Below are 22,515 nucleotides of genomic sequence, written 5' to 3'. Positions count from 1 at the left end.
TTGACTTGGAATATAGACAGACGGTACGCTACAGTTGTAATAAGCAGTTTAGATTATTTTGATTTTTAAATAACTAGTAAATGTAAAAAAGTCGGTCAAAGTTTATAGAACTAAAACGACGAATCTTAGACTAGAATTATAGCGTAGAATCTAAATTTTTTTTAAGACACATAAGGAGTTATTTTCTATACATTGCAATGTTGGTTTGCCCAATAGTAATATTTTTAAAGTCAACGACGACGTAATAATAGGAACAAATGACTTCAAATGAAAATATTTACTCTTTGAGACAAATGTTCACCCGAATTGCTCTTCGAAAATGGGCCATCATCGTGAGTCGGGCCGTTATCACGATAATCCTCAAGTGTTTACGAGTTTAAGCTGTTTATATATATATATATATATATATATATTCAAATTATATAAAACATATTGTTCGCCAGCAATTCATTCAAGATATTGGCAATTCATCAAAAAATATTTATTGTCCCATCATAATGTCATCTAAAAAACTTTTGATTTCAGTTTTCAGCAGTCATGAATAACAATTTGTTCTGAATCTTCCAACTCGACTTGAGTGTCTGTCGTTTCTTCTATTGATGATTGATCAGACGGGAGATATGCAGAAGTAAATCTTCGATTATTTGCAGTTTTTCTTCATTCATGGTAAATTAACAAATCATTAAATTGATAAAGACGCGTTATACTTGTTTAATATGCAATTTAAAGAGTCTTTCTTTTATGAAAAGAAATGTATATGTATGGAAACTTTGACACACTTAAAGGATTTGTTGGTTTTTGTCGTATTTTGTTTTTACTTCGAAATTTCGATAATGTCCTCAAAGCAGTTCACAAGGAAGAGTTACGTTTTTGAAAAGAGTGTGATGTTTTCAGGTTCATCTTTCTAATCATTTTGTTAATACAAATTCAGAATCCGAAACAAGAATTAAGCGTAATGTAAAAGTCATACTACATAATCGCAAAAAAGAAATTTGTTTACTCTTCACAGCAGATAAACCAGCTTTAATGAAGTCAGTTTCTTCAAATAAAACAACCCTGATCACTAGCGAATATGTAACACATGTTTGAATCGTTTGCATAGGATTACTTGTTTGCACCCAAACAAACTATTGTTGGCTTTATAAAATGAATTCAGGATTATATACTTACTTTCTTTGGCACAGTTTGGGCATATTTTCAGCACAAAAATCTTCCGTCTCTTCTAGTGTTGACATGAGTTTTATATTATTTGTGTTAGGATAAGCAAGAGCGCAGAGACCGGCAATGACGCTCAAACTACCAAATACCGTCTGTAATATTAGAAAGGTTTATAGAATATAATCACGAACAGTTAATTTTACTGTTTATAATTAGGTTATATTATTTTAACATTGTGAACGAGATCTGATTGAAAATTAGATTCTATTCAGATGGAGTACTTTGTTTTAATCAATGTTCGATTTTGTGAAATATTTAACATACATTTCCATAATTGGTTAATTCTGGCCTATTTTAAAAATTCAAATTTTTTTTGACCTATAAAATCGGGTAAGGGTATTTTTGTTCAGCATGACAAAATGTAGGTCTTCAATTTTTTTAGTAATCTGACATAAAGTAAGGATTTTGGATTTGGCAGCCAAACACGGTTACAAACTAATTTGATAACTCGATTTGAACGATGTCATATTATGCAATAATGCCTGTACAACCTTGGAGTCTTATCAGTCTATTGCTATTTCGCATTCAAGTAAATAAGAGAATTTTATATGAAAATAGTGAAAAAACTCACTTGCATAAACCATGGATATTTATCTTGAACCATTATTGCAAACGGCGACAATATTGCTCCAATACGTGCAGATGCGGATCCTAAACTCAAGCCTGTTCCCCTAAAAATGTAAATAACTTCAATTATTAGAGCCAACTCTGGTACCAATAAACTTTTTAAAGGAATTTGTAAATGCTATGACGAATCGATCTCACACAAACTTTTTTTTGGCGTGATCTTTTATCAAGAAATTCGGCTGTTTCAAATCTGTGGTAATTTCATTTGTAATTGCCAACCGCTCATTTTTTGATAGTAAGATAGTGACGAGAGTCGTTTAATCATGTTAAGAACATAACAACAATCAATAAAAATCAAACATTTTATAATTTTTCTTTTTATAAACGCCTCCTTTCCAGGTGAAATCCATAACAAGCCCTATTTATTGTATTGTGAATTTTACCTTAATATTGTGGGAAACAGTTCTGTAGTGATAACATATACTAATTTATAATTCATTGCTGCTGCAAATTTTCCCATCATTGCAAGTACGACGCTTGTTACTGTGAATCCTGTTGAACGAGTTAAAAAATACATAAATTAAGAAAGATGGGAAATTCAATATGAAATATAATTAAATCCACAAGGCCTGGAGTGTGTAGAAGATGGGATCATACAGATGAAGTTTTTAGCTAACACAATTTTTTTTATATTGTTTCAATTTTAATTTCGTTCAGATGTCTTCAACTTGAGACAATGAAACTTTGGAGTCCCCTTCAGTTTCTCCTGACTTAGAGAGATCCTGAGCAAATATCAAAATAAGTTCACCTTGCAGTCTAAAGAGCATGCTAGTAAGGCAGCTTATACCAGTGAAGCAAAAGGAACACGCTAGAAGATTCGATTTCGAAATTTTTTTTACTGCAAATATTGTTCCAATACAGGCGAACACGTCCATGAATGAGTTTATGACTCCGTTGATATATGGGTTACCTGCAGTGAACAAAGTATTATTGAAATTGTTTTTTGACGTAACAGGCTATGTCATATCGGATATGAACTTTGTCTTTAGCATTAAGGCGTTCGAGAAGGTATACAGCTATTAAGGTGACTTCAACAAGGATGGTATCCTTGAAAGGCGGGCGAGAGAGTGCCGCGTCGCGACAGAAGCGGAGCCTCGCTGTCGAGAGCGGCAGAGCCAAAAAAATGTTAAAGTACAAAGACGATGCTAATGAGCGAGAAGTTGTCTCGACTAATATGTAGGAAGCGCTCAATCGAGCGTTTGGCTTGGGCACATTTGGGGCTAGCAGAACGGTCGCATTGTTATGTATACATGCAATAAATTTTAGCTTGACTGGGGCGGCACCTATGTGCTTGGTCCTGCGAGTAGTGATATGCTTGTCTCAAAGATAAACAACATTCGAAAACGAATGCGACGAGCACGCGCCGGGCGGCCCGAGGGGGCCGAGCGCAGCTGTCGCAGCTGTCTGGTTGGTCCTGCCAGTAGTGATATGCTTGTCTCAAAGATAAACCATGCCATTGCAATTACGAGTACTCGTAAAGCGGAACTGCAAATGGCTCATTAAATCAGCCTTGGTTTATTAAGTCTCGTAAGCGAAGTGGATAACTGTGGTAAATCTAGAGCTAATACATGCATTGAGTTGGAGTTTGACTGGGGCGGTACATCTGTCAAGGTGTAACGAAGGTGTCCTAAGGTGACCTCAACAAGGATGGTATCCTTGAAAGGCCGTCTAGTTATCCTTGAAAGTCTCGTAAGCGAAGTGGATAACTGTGGTAAATCTAGAGCTAATACATGCATTGAGTTGGAGTTTGACTGGGGCGGTACATCTGTCAAGGTGTAACGAAGGTGTCTTAAGGTGACCTCAACAAGGATGGTATCCTTGAAGGCCGTCGAGTTATCCTTGAAAGTCTCTTAAGCGAAGTGGATAACTGTGATAAATCTAGACCTAATACATGCATTGAGTTGGAGTTTGACTGGGGCGGTACATCTGTCAAGTTGTAACAAAGGTGTCCTCAACAAGGATGGTATCCTTGAAAGACGGGCGAGAGAGTGCCGCGTCGCGACAGAAGCGGAGCCTCGCTGTCGAGAGCGGCAGAGCCAAAAAAATGTTGAAGTACAAAGGCGATGCTAATGAGCGAGAAGTTGTCTCGACTAATATGTAGGAAGCGCTCAATCGAGCGTTTGGCTTGAGCACATTTGGGGCTAGCAGAACGGTCGCATTGTTATGTATACATGCAATAAATTTGAGCTTGACTGGGACGAAACCTATGTGCTTGGTCCTGCGAGTAGTGATATGCTTATCTCAAAGATAAGCAACATTCGAAAACGAATGCGACGAGCACGCGCCGGGCGGCCCGAGGGGGCCGAGCGCAGCTGTCGCAGCTGTCTGGTTGGTCCTGCCAGTAGTGATATGCTTGTCTCAAAGATAAAGCCATGCCATTGCAATTACGAGTACTCGTAAAGCGGAACTGCAAATAGCTCATTAAATCAGCCTTGGTTTATTGAGTCTAGTAAGCGAAATGGATAACTGTGGTAAATCTAGAGCTAATGCATGCATTAAGTTTGAGTTTGACTGGGGCGGTACACCTGTCAAGGTGTAACGCAGGTGTCCTAAGGTGAACCTAGCGAGGATGGTATCCTTGAACGACTTGTGCCTAAGTCAAGGCAGCCAAGCTGCGCTAATGCGAGATGCTAAATCATTTGCAGGCAACTTAGTTGAAGATTAGGCGATGCTAATGACCGAGCCGTTGTCTCGACTAATATGTAGGAGGCGCTCGATCGAGCGTCTGGCTTAAGCACTTTTGGTGCTAGCAGAACGGTCGCATTGTTATGAATACATGCAATAAGTTTGAGTTTGACTGGGGCGGTAAGTTGTCAAAGGGTTAAGCCAGAAATTTGAGACTTGAAATGCAAATTAGAAAGTACAAAAATAAAAAGTATAACCCAATTACCAGCAAGATTTCCGATGTTGAGAACTAATCCATAAAATACCATCGATGCCACGAACCACGAAAGCATAACGTTGAGTGTAATTATACGAACATGTACTGGTTTAAACAAATCCAAGGTCGAATATTTATTTTGTTTTTTGGATTCCAAACGTTTCAACTGAAATACATAAAAACATATTTAAATGATTACTATAACTGTGAAAAAAGACGCCTGTTTATAGAACTTCATAAAACAAACGACAGTATCAATCGATGAATCTGGCAGGTACCCATCTGTAGATTCTATGAATAAACTGATGCTATTACCCATTGTTTACAGAGGTATTATCAAACACGGTGTTAAATAAGTTGAAAGTACGCCAATTTTGTACACCATTATAGAAACGACAGTTTACACCATTAATCTTTGAATATTTGAGTCCACTTACGCGCTCAAGTTCCAAAACACATTTCCACTTTTCTTTTTTTAAATGTGTTCCTTTCGATTTGCAATATCTTTTAACGACTTTCTTTGCCGATTTTTCTTGTCCAATGGAAAGTAGCCATCTTATACAAAAAGGAATATTAATGTCTGTATGAAATACAAACAATATTTGTATTATTTTTTTATATTAATTAGAAAAATAGATTAGATTATATAGCATATGATTAAGTAAAACTCACATATCCCTGCTGTAAATTAAACACACCACGACTGCAAGATATTCGATAAGTATTCGGAGGTCATTTTACCTTGGAGATTCGGAGATGAAAAAGTGACTTGGCACATACAATATAGATATGACTCCTGAGTATATTAAAATGTGCCTCCAATGACGCAAAAAATAAGATGCAATCGACGTGGACACATCACCTAGTGTTCCTATCATTGAAACGAAAAGGAGCATTTCTTGTCTCCTTCCTTTGCTGGATATTTCACTAACTAAAATATAAAGAAATATGTCAATGAACAAAACCTGGATTTGCGGTTTGCAGGCAAAACGATTTACTACTTGTCTTTACTTTGTATCAGTGAATCATGATAAATATTACAAATGTTTAATTTTAATGTTTCATAATAGGTACAATGCAGTTGCAGTTGAACAAAAAGAATTACAGCTAATAAATAATGTGTTTATAATAAAATATTAATTTATTCAATTTTGAATCAGTTGTGCTCGATAAAATCAAAAGTGTTTTTGAATAATACCATTCATCGTCCAAAAATATCCCCGTAAAACTATACGACAAAAATCTGCTCTTACCGTAAGTATATGCAACAATGTATCTTGTCAAAGAAGTACTCGCAAACAGTACATACATCACCATATATGTGTTATAACTAGGTGCAAACGCTGTGGCTAAACTAAGTAAGGTGGCTAAAATAGCACCGCCAAGCATCGATGATTTACGACCAAACCTGTCGGAATATAAATGTAGTTCAAATAAAAATATAAAATAGCGGACTGTAATATATATGTCAGAGTCGCCAAAACAAAATGTCTCAATTTTGTCCATAAACTGCACATGATATAAACTGCAGGTTTGAATTTAAAGTATAGAACAGATCATATTCACAACAATAGTGTATAGCAAGATCACTGTACTATAGAATTATAAAAAATATACCATAGAGACAATAAACGAAATACTCACCAATCTGCCACCAATCCTATCATTATCGATCCCAGGAGAAATCCGAGAAAAGTTGCTGAGTTAGCGAGAGTCTTCAAGATTGTACGATCGCAAACAAGGTCCCACTAAAACAAAAATTCCTATTAATGAAAATAAACTATCCATAGTAAAGAACATTCCGGTGCAGATATTTACATTCTTTTGATCGTGACGTATTTATTAACAATTATAGACTTATATTTAGAACAGAGAAGTTATAGGAAAACCTTTTTCATATTCATGTCAGCGTTACAAATATTTAAGTTTCAACAATACATATCAACAACTATACTATACTAGAGGACAAGGAGCTGTCATTCACACTAAGGGGTGGGTAGAAATAAATATTTGGGTTTAAATAAACTTATGGTCAAAAAACAGAAGCCCTTCGTCATTTGGTGATATGGTTTCAACCTTCAAAATAAAGTTACTGCACTGAAGTTTGCATTATTTAAAAAATGTTTGATATCCATGTTTGTAAAAAGACGCGTTTTCAGCGATTACTACCAATATATGTTATCATAATGTCAACTCAGCCTCGAATATTAATAGATTATTACCTCAGTAGTTATAGATTCGGTGTAAACATTTCTATCGTAGTCATATCTGTTGCATTCTTTCACTGCGCTGGAGACGGAGATATTCCCTGTACATACCTCAGTCAAGTTTGTAGTATTACAAGAAGTTCCATTGAGAATATACTGATTGCACGAATTATATTCCTGTGCAATAAAATAAAACTCTTTTAAAAGGGGCGGATAGTATAGAAAAGCACGATCGTTTTTTTAGTTTCGTTATCGTACGAAATTTACTTGTGAGTGACTAAATGTAACTTATAAAGGTTCGCTATCTAGAATTTGATAGTGTCGAAGTTATTGCTTCTGAACGCTGAGGTGCACGATTCTAGTAATTTCAATTAGAAATATATAAGTGCTTGCTCGACAAATTTTCCTTCATTTGGGCATATTAGACGAATGAAACTTCTCATATCATCCAAGACACCTGTCTGGGGTTTGGGTGTTCTTCAACAAGGTTTTTCTGAAAGATTGATTAGGATAAGCTTTATTGTGAGAATTTAGGACATACCTTGCTAGATGTCTTCGGAATTAGTTTGGTCGTGATATCCTTTTTAAGATGAAATTGGTTAGAGATATTCTTCACTGAAAATGAACATCTGAAATAAAACTTGTACATGCACTCCCAATCTTTGCGATTCAATCACAGGTCTATTTTAATATTATGAAACCGTTCGAATGTTATAGAGTCACACAAAGTTGTCGTTTTCCTGACTCTCAACGGAATCCACATGATTCAACTCTGGACAAGTTACTAACTCTCATGGACCATGGTTATATTAAAATAGCCATACCTGCATTTGTTTAACTTGGATATTTTACTTAACATTAAATGTTATTCAGACGAAATTCAAACAATGCAGTTATGTCTCTTGTTGTCCTGATCGTCCAAACCAAACAATATGTCTTCACGATACAACGTATAACTTAACAATTATATGTGTTATTGCGAGAGCACGTATATGTTGGTGGAAATGCAGTAGATGAAAGTCAATGCTCATGACTCCACTTGTAAAGCTCTTGTAACCTAATTTACGTGTTATAAGATTCAAATGACAATAGCATTACTTTTCGATGTAGTAACGCTCAACATCGAGATAAACATGCGTAGTTGTAACGTTCTGTGTTAGAAAGGCAGTTGAATATTACCTATATTTATAAATATAAGATCGAAAAATAGCAATAACGTTAGATGTCGAAACTTACCTAAACTCGGGTGTAGCACTGAGATAAACTGGCATAGTCGTAACAGTGCAGCTACCAAATATCAAAATTGATACGGTGAGAGCCGAAGCAATTTGATAACGACTCATTCCCCCCATTTCATCTAAATATTCATCAAACTCCATTGATGCATCTTCACTTTTATTTTTTTGTTTCTTATCCTTTATAATATTTAGCGTAGCTTCTTCCATGGCGCATAATATTACAACAAGACTACTATTTATTATCACTAAAGACAAACAGTCATTTAATATTAGAGTAATGAGAAAACCAAATACTGGGCATGTATATCGCCTGCTCGAGTAAATTCAATTAGGTCAATATTACGTCATGAAGAATTTTTGTTGTTTGCAGTATAGTAGCATTCTACTGCAATACTTATACCTTATACTAGCAACCGCCTGCGTGAAATAAATCTTATTCCTAAAAAAACATTGATGTATAAACAAATATAAAGGCTATTCTCGCTATTCAAAAAGAGGGGAGAGATGAGGATCAGACCCCTTTTTTTCGAAATGTGCAAACAAGCAATTTTCCGTATCCTACATAACTAAGCCACTTGATACTCTTAAAAATTCAAGTTTTCCGGCCTTTCGACCCGCTAACTGTTGCGGTATAACCTGGCGCTATTACAAATTTCAGACCTCCCCCTTCAAAAATTACTGGCTACGCTCCTGGGAGAAAATATAAACATTTATCGACTCGTATCTCAATACGAAAGACCTAACCCTGCAAGAAGACGAATGCTGAACTATACAGGCCACCAATGAGTATATAACGTTTAATCATCGTACGCGGCTTATTTGTAAATGGGAAAATTTTTTTTATAGTTTGTAGTGCAATAAAATGTGTTCTCAATCCTTCTGAATTGACAACTAATTATGGATTGATTATACATATAGTCTGGTCACTCCGCAGTCTACACATTTCTTTTATTTTCTCTGTGCTACTAATAAGGGCGGCTAGCAACAATAAACGTGAACTTAATTGGCCCATTCTTCTAACGTTGTTGGGTAGCCTTACATGTCAAAAGGTTTCCTTCCATGCATATACTACTATGATGGGTGCGATTTTCTGCGCAGCTTTCTAATTAACTCCTTGATAAATTACATCAGCAGGCCTAACTAATTTAGATACAGATGATGTACATAAACTAATATAATATTTAGCAGTTTTCATTTCAAAATTTGTTCTTTTGTAAAAAATAGGTTTCCTGCTGTGTTGTGTCACGGATATCAAATCTAATTTTCACTCGCTGATTAGAACTTTACATGTAGCAATGCTTTGAGTTTTTGTATCTGAATTGTCTTGATATTTACACTTTCGCTGGTTTCATACAATGATACTCTGTGGCAAATAATCAAACTAAAACAGCGGCCTAAACGTGTATATCAAGTGCTATAGTTTTATTTTAGATATGTTTTGTTTTATTGAAAAAAAAGCACTTCAAATCAACGTTCGCCCCAATACCCAAAGAAATTTGTATTCTTCATTTTTTTTTATATTGGCTATCATTCTGCTAGTTTGTTTCTACATTCTGTTGAACCGCTTGTAAGTTCAAGTTTATATAAGAAAAAAATTCTTTCAAAATATTCATCTAAATATGAACCCGTTTGCAACTGCTGCTGCGTTCTGCAAAACGTATGGGGGAAAATGAAAACGTGATTATAATGATAATTACGCCACGTCATAGCAGGTTTCAAAGTATATGTAGGCCTACATAAACCCCTGAGTGGAACACGATTTGATCGCGAAATTCGAGCTAAAACGAACGCTAATTTTAAATTGCGATAAAAAAATTGATTCATAGAGCGCGTGAAATAAATCTACTACTAAATGAAAATGCTTATTTCATGCCTCTTTCCAAGTAGAATGAATGCGTGTGGGAAATCTGAAACGCTATATTCACACTAAACGGGCTAAAATTCATTGTCATAGTTTTTATCAGAAATAATAAAATAGGTTATGAAGACAGCTACTTGTGTAAATCTTAGAATGGGGGTAAGATTGTCCTTTATTTTGGATGTTTGGTACATCCGTGACACAAAATGGTATTGATGCAGAGAGGGGTCGGTTATGCGAGACAAACTGGTAATCCTTCCTTTGCGATTTGCCAAGTAGACACGAGCACTACCATCTCCCGTGAAATAATTTTCTGCACGCCAACACGAATGTATTCTTGTACGTCTTTGCAAGATGAAAAGGTACAAAAAATACATTTGCGTTAGTGTGCAGTGAGACCCTTCACTTGGAACATGCTGCAATATCAAAAAATACTCAACGCGCTTAACCTAGTAGATATATGACGTTATTCTTAATTTTCCTTGCATCTATCTATAGAAAAAATTTAAAGTACCTATTACAGCTTCGACACGCTATCCATATTTCCGAGTACCAAGTGCTCACAGTTTAGTCTCAAAAGCCATATGGAATTAAATGGGAATCATGCTATTGAAAAAAAATCGATGAATAAAGAAACGTCCCGCCGTTGCACAGCTGGCTTATAATGATTGTCGATAGAAATCGATACCAGTAGAAGAGATGCCAAGCAAGTGGTGATACTGATGATTTGATATTTATTGTGTGGATCAACGTGAGGTTAGGAATGTGTATTGATGCATTATCTTAAATTTCCATTAACTGCTTTAATCAAAATCAGTTTCTTCTTCATATTGCTAAGAAACTTACAGGTAATTTGGTGTCTCTCATTTAGTACTATGGAATTTTACCCACATACAACAATTTAACATAATCGCTTTCATTTAATACGGATAAATCATACGGCAAACCACGGCCTCTCGTTTGGTTACCATTCTATGTCGGGTATGGGATTAGTTAGCTAGTTATTCGGAAGCAGAACTTGGTGGCGGAGGAAGCTGTAACCGACCAGCGTTTACGTGAACCACCCTACGGCAGCGGGGAGTTTGGCAATCGTCTTGCACATAACTATCCCTGCGTGGGATTCGAACTTGCGAACACACGTAGGGTAGTCGTAGGTGCGGTAGATAGGCGAGCGTATTCCTAACGCTTAGCGCGATGCTCCACACCGCCGTAGACTCACATAGTAAACTCTCGAATTGATTCAAAAGTCTTGTACGTTTCCACCATGACAAGAAAGGCGATAACATGCAGATGAATAATGAGTATCATAGTAATAAATTGAGAAAAATGGAATTACGATCATTTAGAGCAGGGCTACTCAACTATTTTTACCGAAGATCCACATACAAAACTTCAAAATTATTTGGGTCCGGTGTTTCCAGAAATTATATTTCGGCATCCGTAAAAATCCGTAAAAATCATCCATCCGAATCATTTAAGTCGTTAAAAAAACTCAAGCTCCTGATATATCAGCATTTGGGCCTGCAAATTTTTTCGTGCGTTTGTGAATGCCCCAACATATGTTCTTTCTTGTTGTCTAGTACAACGATTCCCAAAGTGGGGGCAAAAGAGATAAGAAACGGGGCGACAGGGAGCAATTGCGCATTCTCGATGAGTAAAATTAAGTTAAAAACATTAATTGTTTTCCTGACGTGGGTATTTAAGCCGAGAACATCGAAATTATGTCGGTAAACTAAATTACCTCGAAATTTTTAATCGGAAACAATTGCTTAGTCCAGCGGTTCTCAAACATTTTGTTTGTGCGGCGCCAGTTTACTGCATTAGAGATATAATGCTTTTACTTTATCGTATTAAATTGTACTCATACATTGGGATTTTGCAAACGGTGATATCCTAAAATTATCTTAAACCAAAATTCAGATTGTAGTATTTCAGAATATTGAAATTTTCATTTATTGTAACTCGGCGCAACCGCGATTTACGTTGAAAATAATTGAATTAATATCGCGAGACAATTTTAGTGCTCGTATCAACCATGAACTGAATATTTTACGCAACAGAAAATCATCATCGGTGATAAAGTCGGCAATTTTAATGAATGTCGTAAGCGCGACGACTCGTTTCCCCTTTAAATGTACTGAAAATATAGTAACGACAAGTCATCTGGCATTTTTGACGAGGTAAAATTGTTGATTTTTTTATTTCTGACATCATATTTGATGGTAGAAAAGAGTCAAATCAAATAATGATGATGATTTGAGATTGTACCTGACTAAAATTCCTCCATCTTATTAACAACATCAGGTACCATGATATTTCTTAATTGATTCGCAATAAATTTGTTTGTAACTTGATGTTTTGTTGTAGTTTTTGGGGGCGATGATAACGTTAAAAGTACATTATGGTGCGAAAATTGTTCGAGAACCACTGGTCTAGTACATGATTTACAGTACTTGAATTATTCTGTCTGTACTCATGACATTGTCAATGATCTTTCAACGCTAATATTTCAATGTTATTTACTATATCCCCTGCTGCAAATACCTGATGCTTCACATCACTTAAACGCGATTAGTGAAACGGGAAGGCGATTGACTAATGACTGATAGACTTGCAAGTTGCGAATTGGCAAATAAACCGTTTTTAATCATATATTGAGTTTTGATCATCTGGCACAGTAATCCAGTCTATTATCCGCATTCGGCCCACTCAGGGAAGTAATTGCCCACCCCTGCAATAAACGAACATTTAAGCGTACATAATAATGAAATTAATAAATAATTTAATATTTTAACTATCTAGTAAATTCATTGAATCTAAGATTCAAAACCTGAGAATTCAGAAAATTTACATTTTCCGTTTGATTTTTTTCTACTACTCGCTGATAAAGCCCCACTGTGAGATATTTGAATGCTTGCATGTACTTACATTTTTTGTTGTAGTTGAGGTGTAGAAGGTAGTTAGTAATGTTCAGGCTTACTCAAATAGGTAAATGTACGTATGATGAGAAGTTCACATTTGAAAGCTATTTGTGTATCTTACCTGTGACGCATATGTTTGAAGTAGCTAGGAAAAGCTGACCTGATAAAATTACACTTAGTTCGTAAGAAGTTCTACAGATATCTGTTGACAGATTCACGCTTTGATATAAATATGGAAATTACATTTTAGAATTGAGAATGCGTCTCGGTCAAATCTCCCAGTCCATCTCACTGGCAATAAATACCAAAAACAGTCTGTGACATATTATTTATATTTCGTTCTTAATTAATTGTATAAAAAATTATTCAAAAAAAAATCAAGACATGAAACCAATTGAGCGTATAGTAATAAGTATACGAACATGGAACACATAATACGGAAACTGCAAACTGTTACTATTGGAGATTTCATAAACTGCAGTTTTATCAATATCGTAAAACAATGTGTATGCAACATTTGTGAACACATTTTGTTCAGGATAAATATATGTCTGATTATAAAACAGATACAGTATTCACCTTATTGGTGATAACCGAGAATAAAAATATTATTGTTTAAAAATATAAAACCAGTTTTCAGTAACTGTAATTTCTATTGAATTTATTGCAAATTAATAAAAATCTATTTCAGAATCTATTCATCAATTGAGACTTCATGCATAAAAGCCAAACAAAAACACACCAGCTGAAAGCATGAACAAGGCCCCAGTGTTAACTATGATGGCAGGCCATTTTTCTTCCGTAATATCAGCCATTTTCTTGTTTAACATCTCTTGCTCTTCTGATGTTAATGTAGGCGCTTTGTCTTCCTGCAGGCCACAAAATGTATTGAAGGCCTTCCTCCAGCCCGAGACAGGTTCTAAGAAAAAGTTGAGATACATTGGAATACGCAAACAGACTTTTGTATTACAATTGCTCAAATTCATTTGGGCACCATAAACACTTTAAAATCTGGATAAATCATGATATTGCACGATAAAATAGTGTGAATTACACTAGAAACTATTGAGTATGATAAACGTTAGAATTTGGTGTTGAACCTGAAATTCAATCCAAACTACACATTTTTGGACGAAGTCACACGCCGCTCTATTAAAACCATATCCCTAACCAAGCAACAAACGTCCATCCAAGGTAATTAATACCAAACGGATATTCATTTAATATGTTTACTTTATATAGCAATAATCAATCAGTTATGCTTTGAAAAGCTGGGCTCAATTTACAACTGAATTTTTCGTTATTATAGTTTGTACGAACCTGCTGTAGATTGCTCACTAGAACTAACAGATGATGCGTCATCCCTTTTATCATCGCTCATGTCTAAAGCCGGATTATCTTGACCGCGTAAATTCTTGAAATAGAATGCAAAGAAAAGCAAAACGTTGAGTAATGCTATTTTAGGGTTCAATTTCTGAATATAACTTTTTGTATTTCGGCAGCAAAATGAATAAGTTGGAAAGTGTAGGAAGTTTTTGAAACAAATTTTGAAAAAGGATCTGAACTTTATTGACAGATTTACGGGCTAATCTATAAAAATAAGCTCTATTGATATATGTTAGAATTATGAGAAATGTGCTGATCTTCTTATATGCTGATTGAGCAAGAATCGAAGCTAGTAAAGATTTTATGTAAAAATTATCATACTGGCTTAGTTTTCAGCTCCAATTCTTCAATATCTTTGCGTTTTCTCTTGCTATGCCGTGTCGACCATGTCAATCGTACAATCTGAAAATGAGTTTTATTTTAAACCAACACGTTGAATTTTAAACAAAATTTGTACTCTGCTGTTGCTTGCTTGAAATCGTTTTTTTTTAAATATACCTTTAATTATAATTACATTTTAGGTTCTCATCGGCAAAGTTTCAATAGTTTAATTTGCATTTCTAAAATATTTCTCCAAATGTTAACCAGTGATCGATTTATATAAATAGTAAGTAAAAATAGAAGTACACTTACATATTCCTTGGGGATGGGTGGTGTTAAATATGATACAATTACGGATATCATCACAGATAAACCAAAAAGAAGCATTCCGAAATGTAAGTAATGAACTTTGGTAAGTATGAACGGTCGAAAATCCGGATCCGGACAGTTGGGTGCCCCGACTCCAAACTCCATACACATTCTACACAATCCGATGAACATTCCAAGTACGAGACCCCAAAATGCTCCCTTAACATACAATATACAAATACAATAACATTATTACAAAAACTTGACTCCGACAATGAGATGTTCCATTTTTGATCATTAGTATAAAATATCAAATTCATCAGAAGTTATTCATAAAAATATATCAAATTAGTAGCATGTTTTGAGAAAACATGCATAAAATTTGACACTACAATCATATTCAAGTGGGGTGGGATCAAGATGTTGCGGGCGGTAAACTTGTCGGTGTATATATTTCCTCATCTATATATTGTTAAGACCTATAATATGGAATTTCGAATTGCTTTTGCCCATACCCTATACGGCAGGTCTACTCAACTATAGTGGGCCTTTCAAGTATTCGATTCGAACTTCATTCGATACTTTATTTTGGAGCTTTGGCACCATTAAATTTGTATATGTGGATGTTTTATTTTGTCGAATAGCTTTTATTTATAGTTTTAGAAGAGCTTTTTTTTTATAATTTGCCCATATTCACTACATACAAAAAGAACTGTGACGGCGTAATAAACATTGCGAATATCACCGTCTTGATTAGCAAATTAACAATAATCAGGAAACTACAGCGCTCGGTTGAGTCACTGAACTATATTTAGCCGCACTGCAAAATATATTTCTGTAAACACCTGACCCGAGGAGTTTTGTATATACGAATATTTGTTATAAATAGTTGAGCAGTCCTGCTTCGAAATACCGAAACGCTAGAAGCTCAGTAAGCAGAAGATATGGTGTTCAAATCAATATTATCTTTATAGGTATTCGAGAATTCTGATGAAGCATAATTTTTATAATGGTTTGGGCTATATTTAAAGAAGAAAATAGTAAACACATTACTGGTTCGTTCATCCTTTGCCAAAACACCGCAAGAACGAATACTGCAGTTATTGGAGGGGCAAGGAAACTTGTAATAGCTTGAATGTAATCGAATAGTCTTCCGCTAGCAGCAGCTTGCACAATGGGAATCCACAATATGCTGACTACTATCATGATGAGAATAAAAATTCTGTACAGAAAAAGATTTTCGCACATTAATTTTCCAGATATTCTGCTGGGCAAAAGACAAGCTATCAAAGTAAAGGTGTAAATTTATTCATGGGTAACAAGATTTTTACCTTCCGACAATCATAAGCTCTCGCGTTTTTGCTTCAGGTCTAATCTTTGTCCAAAGATCACATGTAAACAGAGTACTTGCACTATTGAAAACCGAAGTTAACGATGACATCAGAGCAGCTATCATAACCGCCAATAGAAGGCCTGTCAGCAAAATTGATCAAAATATATGTATGCGTCATCTAGTTTATTCAAATTTTATACATTTTATACAACAGAAAATGTACGAAAAATGAGATAAGCGAAAACGAGAATAAAATCGGGGTCGGGGAAAGAGAGTCTAAGAAAAAATGGACAGAACTAAGTAGAGCAGACCGCGGAGGAAAGGGATTATGGTCAAAAAAACTAACACGAGAAAAAATGTAATACAGAGGGTTGATGTGACGAATATCATCTTTTCTTGTTGGGCAAAGGTGAAAAACAACACTCACAGTTCAATTGGTTTCGTATACACTTAGAAGAAAAGGTAAATATTGAAGTGTCGTTAAGAAACTGTTTACGGGATCACGAAAGACTAGTTATTTATTATAGCTGTGAAATATACCCAAAGATTATATTACTGGCTGTATGAAGATGCATTTTCGGATTTTTCTGATGATATTATTTCTATGACAATAGCGGTAATAAAAAAATCCTAAACATTAAACAAGCATGACATGCGTTCGCAAAGGATTTTTATCAATCCTGTTGAGTCATAATTCATATTTACTTCAGCATCACGATTAAGTTTGCTTTATTGTCAACCCGTCATCTGGATTAAATAAATTCTACGGGTAGCGACCGATACTGGCCAGATAAACGTATCAAAATACGTCACTGAATACACACACGGTGGTAAAGTAAAGATACAGTAAACGTTGTCGGTATGTAACAGAATTTATAACTAATGGCCTAAGTATAAGGTATACCGAAGTGCAATTGTTTTTGGTTAATTTAGCATTCTTCACCAGAATTTTATTCAATTTTTCTAAACTGTGTTTTGGGAAATTTCGAGTCAGACAATTGCAATCAGGTGAAATGCACTGATAATTGTATTCCTAGTGTATTTTCTAAGAAATAATGAAATATTTTAGAAAATCTCGTCATTTGTCTCTCAGAAGTTTCATGTATCAAACTCGTTCTTTTTATGTAGCTCATATTTGAAAAATAATGTAATATAATAAAAAAAAGAATTGTAGCATGGCGCAATGATGACAAGAACAATAATGTGAGAATAAATTAGTTAATTTTTAACAAAGCGTAGATTTTTATTGTATCATTGTTCAAACAGACCCTGGCAATACTGAAACGGGAATATTAGTATAATATCATCAGATATTCTCAACCAACGGTGATGTCGAAATCATATTATTTGGCCACATATTGATCACCCTGGTTAGAAAAATACTTGATATAAAGTGATACAAATGATTTAATATTCATTGATACTAATTGATATCAGATGTCACAAATATTCATGCCTTCTCCTGTAAAAAGTGTGTAGTTCCAACATTTTTACACTATTTTAATGATTTCGTCAAGTTCTAATAATTGATACTTGAAGCAATTAGACATCTAAATAATAATAAAATAAAAACTCAGAAGATACCTTTCAGTCCTTGAGGCATAATGTACAACACCAGCTTTGCATAAGCATAATTCGAACATCCTCCCGGGTTTCCACATGCTTCTGTGCAAACTGCGGGGTCAGCACACGCTACAGAATCTGTAACAAATAAAGACTAAAAGTTATTGAATGAAAGTTGAAAATAAAGTTACAATGAAAGATTTTGATTTCGAGAGTTACCTCTAAGATTTAAATTTAGTCTCGTATTATTTGTATCGGCGACTGGAGACCCTTCCAATCAATGCTAACAACAAAAAAGTTAAAATACTGTAATACTAGTGTAAGTTATCTTACTGGGGTAAACAATCCTACTGATCATTCCGACCATGACCATCATGTACATAGGTGTGAATTTTAGAAGTCCGGCAAAAACGCAACCTCCTTTGGCATGAGATAAATTTTTCGCTGCCAGCGTTCTTTGAACGATGACCTAGAATATTGGAAAACAAATTAATAAAGATTTTATTCCTGTGATTATAAATATATAATAGTTTTTATCTTTCCATCTCGTAACCTTGGGCGAGATATTTCAGTGATGTATAATTTTCAAACGACGAATATTGTAAGAATGAATGTAATTAGAAGTTGTGTTAATTAGTTTAACTCTTTATGCTCCGTACACTAATCGTCACTGCAAACAAATTCCACCAAATTTAAGAGAACAATAAATGTTTAGGATAAATGTATTCACTAAAAATCATCTTAAAAATATATATGATACAAAGCGGTTATCACAGGTTATTGTGTCGGTGGTGCAGTACAATACATGTATTACATTCCCAAACATTACCTGATCTGTGCACCAGTACCAGGTTGCAATAATTGTAATTCCAAAAAGCATTCCAGGCCAAGGCAAATCGCTTGTTTTTGCATCACGAAAAACATGGAATGCGTCCTCTCTAGGACATCCACAAGTTGTGTTTTCGGGTATTATCGATGGTATTGCTTCCATATAACAAGGTTCTAGATTTTCATATCCCCCAATTTCTTGAAATGCTTTAATATAATAACACGCTTGTGAACGTTTTTTCCTATGCCGGAATAGAAGACTAACAGTAATTAATTAACTATGCAGTTGCAGAATTCATTAACGTATAAAAATAATTATATAGCCTAAAGGTTGGATAAAAAATTTCAAAAAGACATTGTGTTTTTTGCACAAAAGCTTTCGAATTATCACCTAATGCATGTTTAATTAGAAGCATAACATTCGGTTATTCCTGAGGCAATAAAACAATACATGAATATGGTTCTTGAATTAATTGGAATTTCTAAACTAAATAATTTGGAATATATTGAGCGAAATTAATTGATTGAGGTACTATTACTCACATAGGATCATCATGATAAAAGCACCAATAAGCATAATAACGGTTTGAGCTGTATCCGTGTAGATGACAGCCTTCAAACCTCCAGTAACTGTATAAAGTGCCGTGATTGCCAAGAGTCCAATAACGGAAGGGTACAGTCCCCAACCCAGTGCCTCAGTTATGAAAAGAGCTCCAGCAAAAAGATCGGCCTGTCACAAAATAAATATATATATACAATAATAATATCCTGTATAGATAAACTGTACAAAATAAAACACACACACACAAATTATATCCACGTATGGAAATAATCCAAAGATGACAAAGCAGAATAGAACTATATGCCAAAAGAAATAGTCGTCAGAAATAAATTGGTAATAGAATGAGAATATGAGAACATAAACTATCAGACTTACTGAAATTTTAGTGAAGACATACATGAACAGAGACAAAATCGACAAAAATGGCTGAATGCGTTCTCCACCGAATCGTTTTGCCAAATACTCTGGCATTGTTACTACACCTCCCGCAATATATACTGGAGCAAATATCCAACCGAGGAATAGCAGAGTTACCATGGCCTGTGTGAAAATACAATCAGTAATACAAAGACAAATTTGTTTATGTAATGATAACTAAAGTGATTTTCAGCTGTAAGACTCGACAATTTAACATATATGAAATATGTAAACTATGAAATAGAAGAATTTGTTAATCTGTCAAGGATTATTTATGAAATTTATTATTTATGTATATATACTAAGTTTTCATTCGGTTATAAAAGAAAAGGTTATATAATGAATTATTGTTGTAAGCTTGAACGACATTAGGCGAACGAAACATTTCACGCCAGAACGTTGCAGCATGGGTTTGGGGTTGGATACAATTGAACAATTTACCAGTAGTCTGCTAGCAAGACTTTCTCGTTGTAAAGCTAAAATATATATTTTATTTTCCATTGTCTTACATTCCATTCAAATGACCCTTGTGCTATTCCTGAAGCTGCTCCAGTACCAGCCAGTCCCACAAAATGGCCACTTCCAATATTGCTGCTGTATAAAGAAGCTCCTACAGGAAACCACGTCATGTCTCTTCCAGCTAAGAAGAATCCTGCTACATTTCCACGATCAGCCGTGTACATCGCCTTTTGTTAAAAACAGAACAGTGTGAGTAAGTCAGAATTATTTGAAGTATAATCAAGATTAGACAGATAGTACCTAAACACTCCAATTACCACGAATCTTCCATTTTTTAATAAATATATTGCGTATCCATACGAATTGATACGATGACCTATTTTGAATATGAAATCAGGTATCGTCTCTAAACAACGCTTTCATGACAGGGATAACATAGTTCTTTCACGCTGAGTATTTACTTCATATAATACCTTTAAACACAAAATCTTACCCATATTCCAACGGCAAGAATGAATACAAAATACAGCGCAATTGTAACTATATCCCATGTTTCAAGTCCTGCTTCTTCAAACCCAGCTTCCGTATTGTTGTATGAACATTCACTACCCGCAACTTCACTAACCAAAAATGTGACCAAGGAGAATGCGATTGCAGTCACCATCGTTGTATAATTAAAGATTTTCCAGCTCTTGTAATGAAAATATAATTTATGAAAGAATTTGCAGTATTCAGGCTTGGTTACTTTTTTTGTGTTCAAAATCTACCGCTGATACATTACTTCGAAACTAGATGTGGAGGTAGTATGAGTCCGCGTGGCACGCCTTATTAATTTATTAGTATACTAAGTTTAATTAAAAAATAATTAGGCAGTACAGAGCCACAAATCTGCACATCATTCGTTACTAAGTATAATAATTAATAAACTTCAATGAATATTTTCCAATGCTGTTCTGCTTCTGCCCTGAAACTGCAACATCATAACTATACGTTTTGTTTTAGATATTTAACTGCATGCATTATGCGGACCTTCAAATTCATTTCGTTCGTACGTACTGCTGAAACGACTTGTTATTATTGACAATTGTAATAAGACATGAATAAATACAATGGAAAATTCTAGCATTTGAAATCCACGAAGAAAACTTTTCTTGGTAACTCATTCAGTTCTATTGACGCGCATATTCCGCACTAAACAGTATTGATGCTAATGACATTACGTTAAACATTAGCTAAGTGCAATTTTTCGCAGTTTATCTATATTGACATAAGCGCCTCGAAATTCGTGTATTCCCCCCAACGTAGTCATTTTTTGCTCTTGCATAACCACTGAAATAATATTTACACACATGGTCCGTATTTTACGACATTCGCCAAAAAAGGTTAGGTCTTGACACTCAGACTAAGCACGTTTATGATATGATTTACTGAAAAGTTACATATACGTTTATTCAGAAAAAACATTAAACAATATATTGAATGGCGTTTCAAAAAACCTATTGGAAAAAGCATGTGTGGTATAAGTCTCCGAATATATATATTTTGTATTAAAGTGAATTTATTCACAGCCAGAATGAGCCTATTATTCATAATAATAAATAAATGCACAAATTACCGAGAATGCAATAAAAGCGAACAGAATATTTAATGAATTTTATATACAGAATAAAATCAAATATTGACATATTTGAGGCAATTTTACTCATACTTTCTGTAACACTTTCTCATATTGAAAACCACCGAAATGGACATTTTCAATAGAATGAACAATAATAATAGAACGCACTATTTTAAGTAGGTTTGTTGATCCATACGCTTCTCACCTAAAATGGTTACCTTCTTCCCATGTTATGTAAGATAAATTTTATAGTAGGAAAATTAATATCAGTTTACTAGTTTCCATACATATCGCATTATAATCGTTGATTATAATTTAAATAGATGAGAACAAGCCACGTAAAATCAGTGCTCATCGAGTAATTTCATGATAGAGTTTCATAAGATCGTGGTAAGAAGATATTGGATCACTTTGAATCTTCAACGTGTGCGAAATTATTCTCCATCAAGTGTTTAAAATAGCGTTTTATGGTCGTGGTCACGGCAGAGCAACCACCTCTTTCGAATCGCTTGAATCCGCTGAAGGTTTATGGCTTTGAATCAATTATATTGTTGGCGCTCCAAACAACGCAAACTCGACAGAGATAGCTATTTACCACAAAAACGTCATTGTCTGCCGCCGGTTCTTGCGTTTTAATTAGATAAGATTATTTCGATCCATGATCAGCATAAACGGCGATAAAATGATTGATAGAACAAATAAATAAAAACTGTTTCTGAAATCAAGAGCGCAAACTAAACGTTGGATAAGGTTTAAAACGTACAAAATA

General features: G+C 34.7%; 2 protein-coding genes across 2 annotated transcripts; both read right to left on the bottom strand.

Annotated features, from left to right (window-relative positions):
• Positions 1 to 392: 392 nt before the first annotated feature.
• Positions 393 to 8,415, bottom strand: LOC120344338 (organic cation transporter protein-like). The gene is made up of 13 exons (XM_039413505.2): positions 8,170 to 8,415; positions 7,475 to 7,562; positions 6,949 to 7,110; positions 6,371 to 6,474; positions 5,980 to 6,134; positions 5,468 to 5,657; positions 5,164 to 5,281; positions 4,736 to 4,892; positions 2,594 to 2,755; positions 2,229 to 2,337; positions 1,790 to 1,889; positions 1,171 to 1,310; positions 393 to 655 (listed from the first exon to the last, which is right to left on the bottom strand). Exons 1-13 carry the CDS (start codon positions 8,376 to 8,378, stop codon positions 529 to 531), a joined length of 1,821 nt encoding a protein of 606 aa, XP_039269439.2. The 5' UTR covers positions 8,379 to 8,415; the 3' UTR covers positions 393 to 528.
• A 4,921-nt stretch (positions 8,416 to 13,336) lies between these two features.
• LOC120344335 (sodium/glucose cotransporter 4-like) lies at positions 13,337 to 20,840 on the bottom strand. The gene is made up of 13 exons (XM_039413502.2): positions 20,622 to 20,840; positions 20,179 to 20,355; positions 19,628 to 19,792; positions 19,234 to 19,420; positions 18,692 to 18,897; positions 18,196 to 18,331; positions 17,884 to 18,000; positions 16,298 to 16,439; positions 16,020 to 16,188; positions 14,970 to 15,185; positions 14,658 to 14,738; positions 14,271 to 14,364; positions 13,337 to 13,869 (listed from the first exon to the last, which is right to left on the bottom strand). Exons 1-13 carry the CDS (start codon positions 20,790 to 20,792, stop codon positions 13,664 to 13,666), a joined length of 2,067 nt encoding a protein of 688 aa, XP_039269436.2. The 5' UTR covers positions 20,793 to 20,840; the 3' UTR covers positions 13,337 to 13,663.
• Positions 20,841 to 22,515: the final 1,675 nt, after the last annotated feature.

This window comes from Styela clava, chromosome 5 (genome assembly GCF_964204865.1).
Source record: "Styela clava chromosome 5, kaStyClav1.hap1.2, whole genome shotgun sequence".
NCBI classification, from domain to species: Eukaryota; Metazoa; Chordata; class Ascidiacea; order Stolidobranchia; family Styelidae; genus Styela; species Styela clava.
Note: the sequence above shows the minus strand (reverse complement) of the source record. Positions and strands in the feature narration are given on the sequence as shown.

Bases quoted from the DNA above. Each gene is read 5' to 3' on its own strand.
- LOC120344338 (XM_039413505.2), bottom strand. From the start codon at position 8,378: ATGGAAGAAGCTACGCTAAATATTATAAAGGATAAGAAACAAAAAAAT. The intron at 2,756-4,735 runs GTAATTGGGTTA...TGTTCACTGCAG, and splicing joins CAACATCGGAAATCTTGCTG to GTAACCCATATATCAACGGA. The intron at 656-1,170 runs GTAAGTATATAA...CCATGAATGAAG, and splicing joins CCCAAACTGTGCCAAAGAAA to AAAAACTGCAAATAATCGAA.
- LOC120344335 (XM_039413502.2), bottom strand. From the start codon at position 20,792: ATGGTGACTGCAATCGCATTCTCCTTGGTCACATTTTTGGTTAGTGAA. The intron at 19,421-19,627 runs GTAAGTCTGATA...ATTTTGTGACAG, and splicing joins ATGTCTTCACTAAAATTTCA to GCCGATCTTTTTGCTGGAGC. The intron at 18,898-19,233 runs GTGAGTAATAGT...ATTATATTAAAG, and splicing joins TTTTATCATGATGATCCTAT to CATTTCAAGAAATTGGGGGA.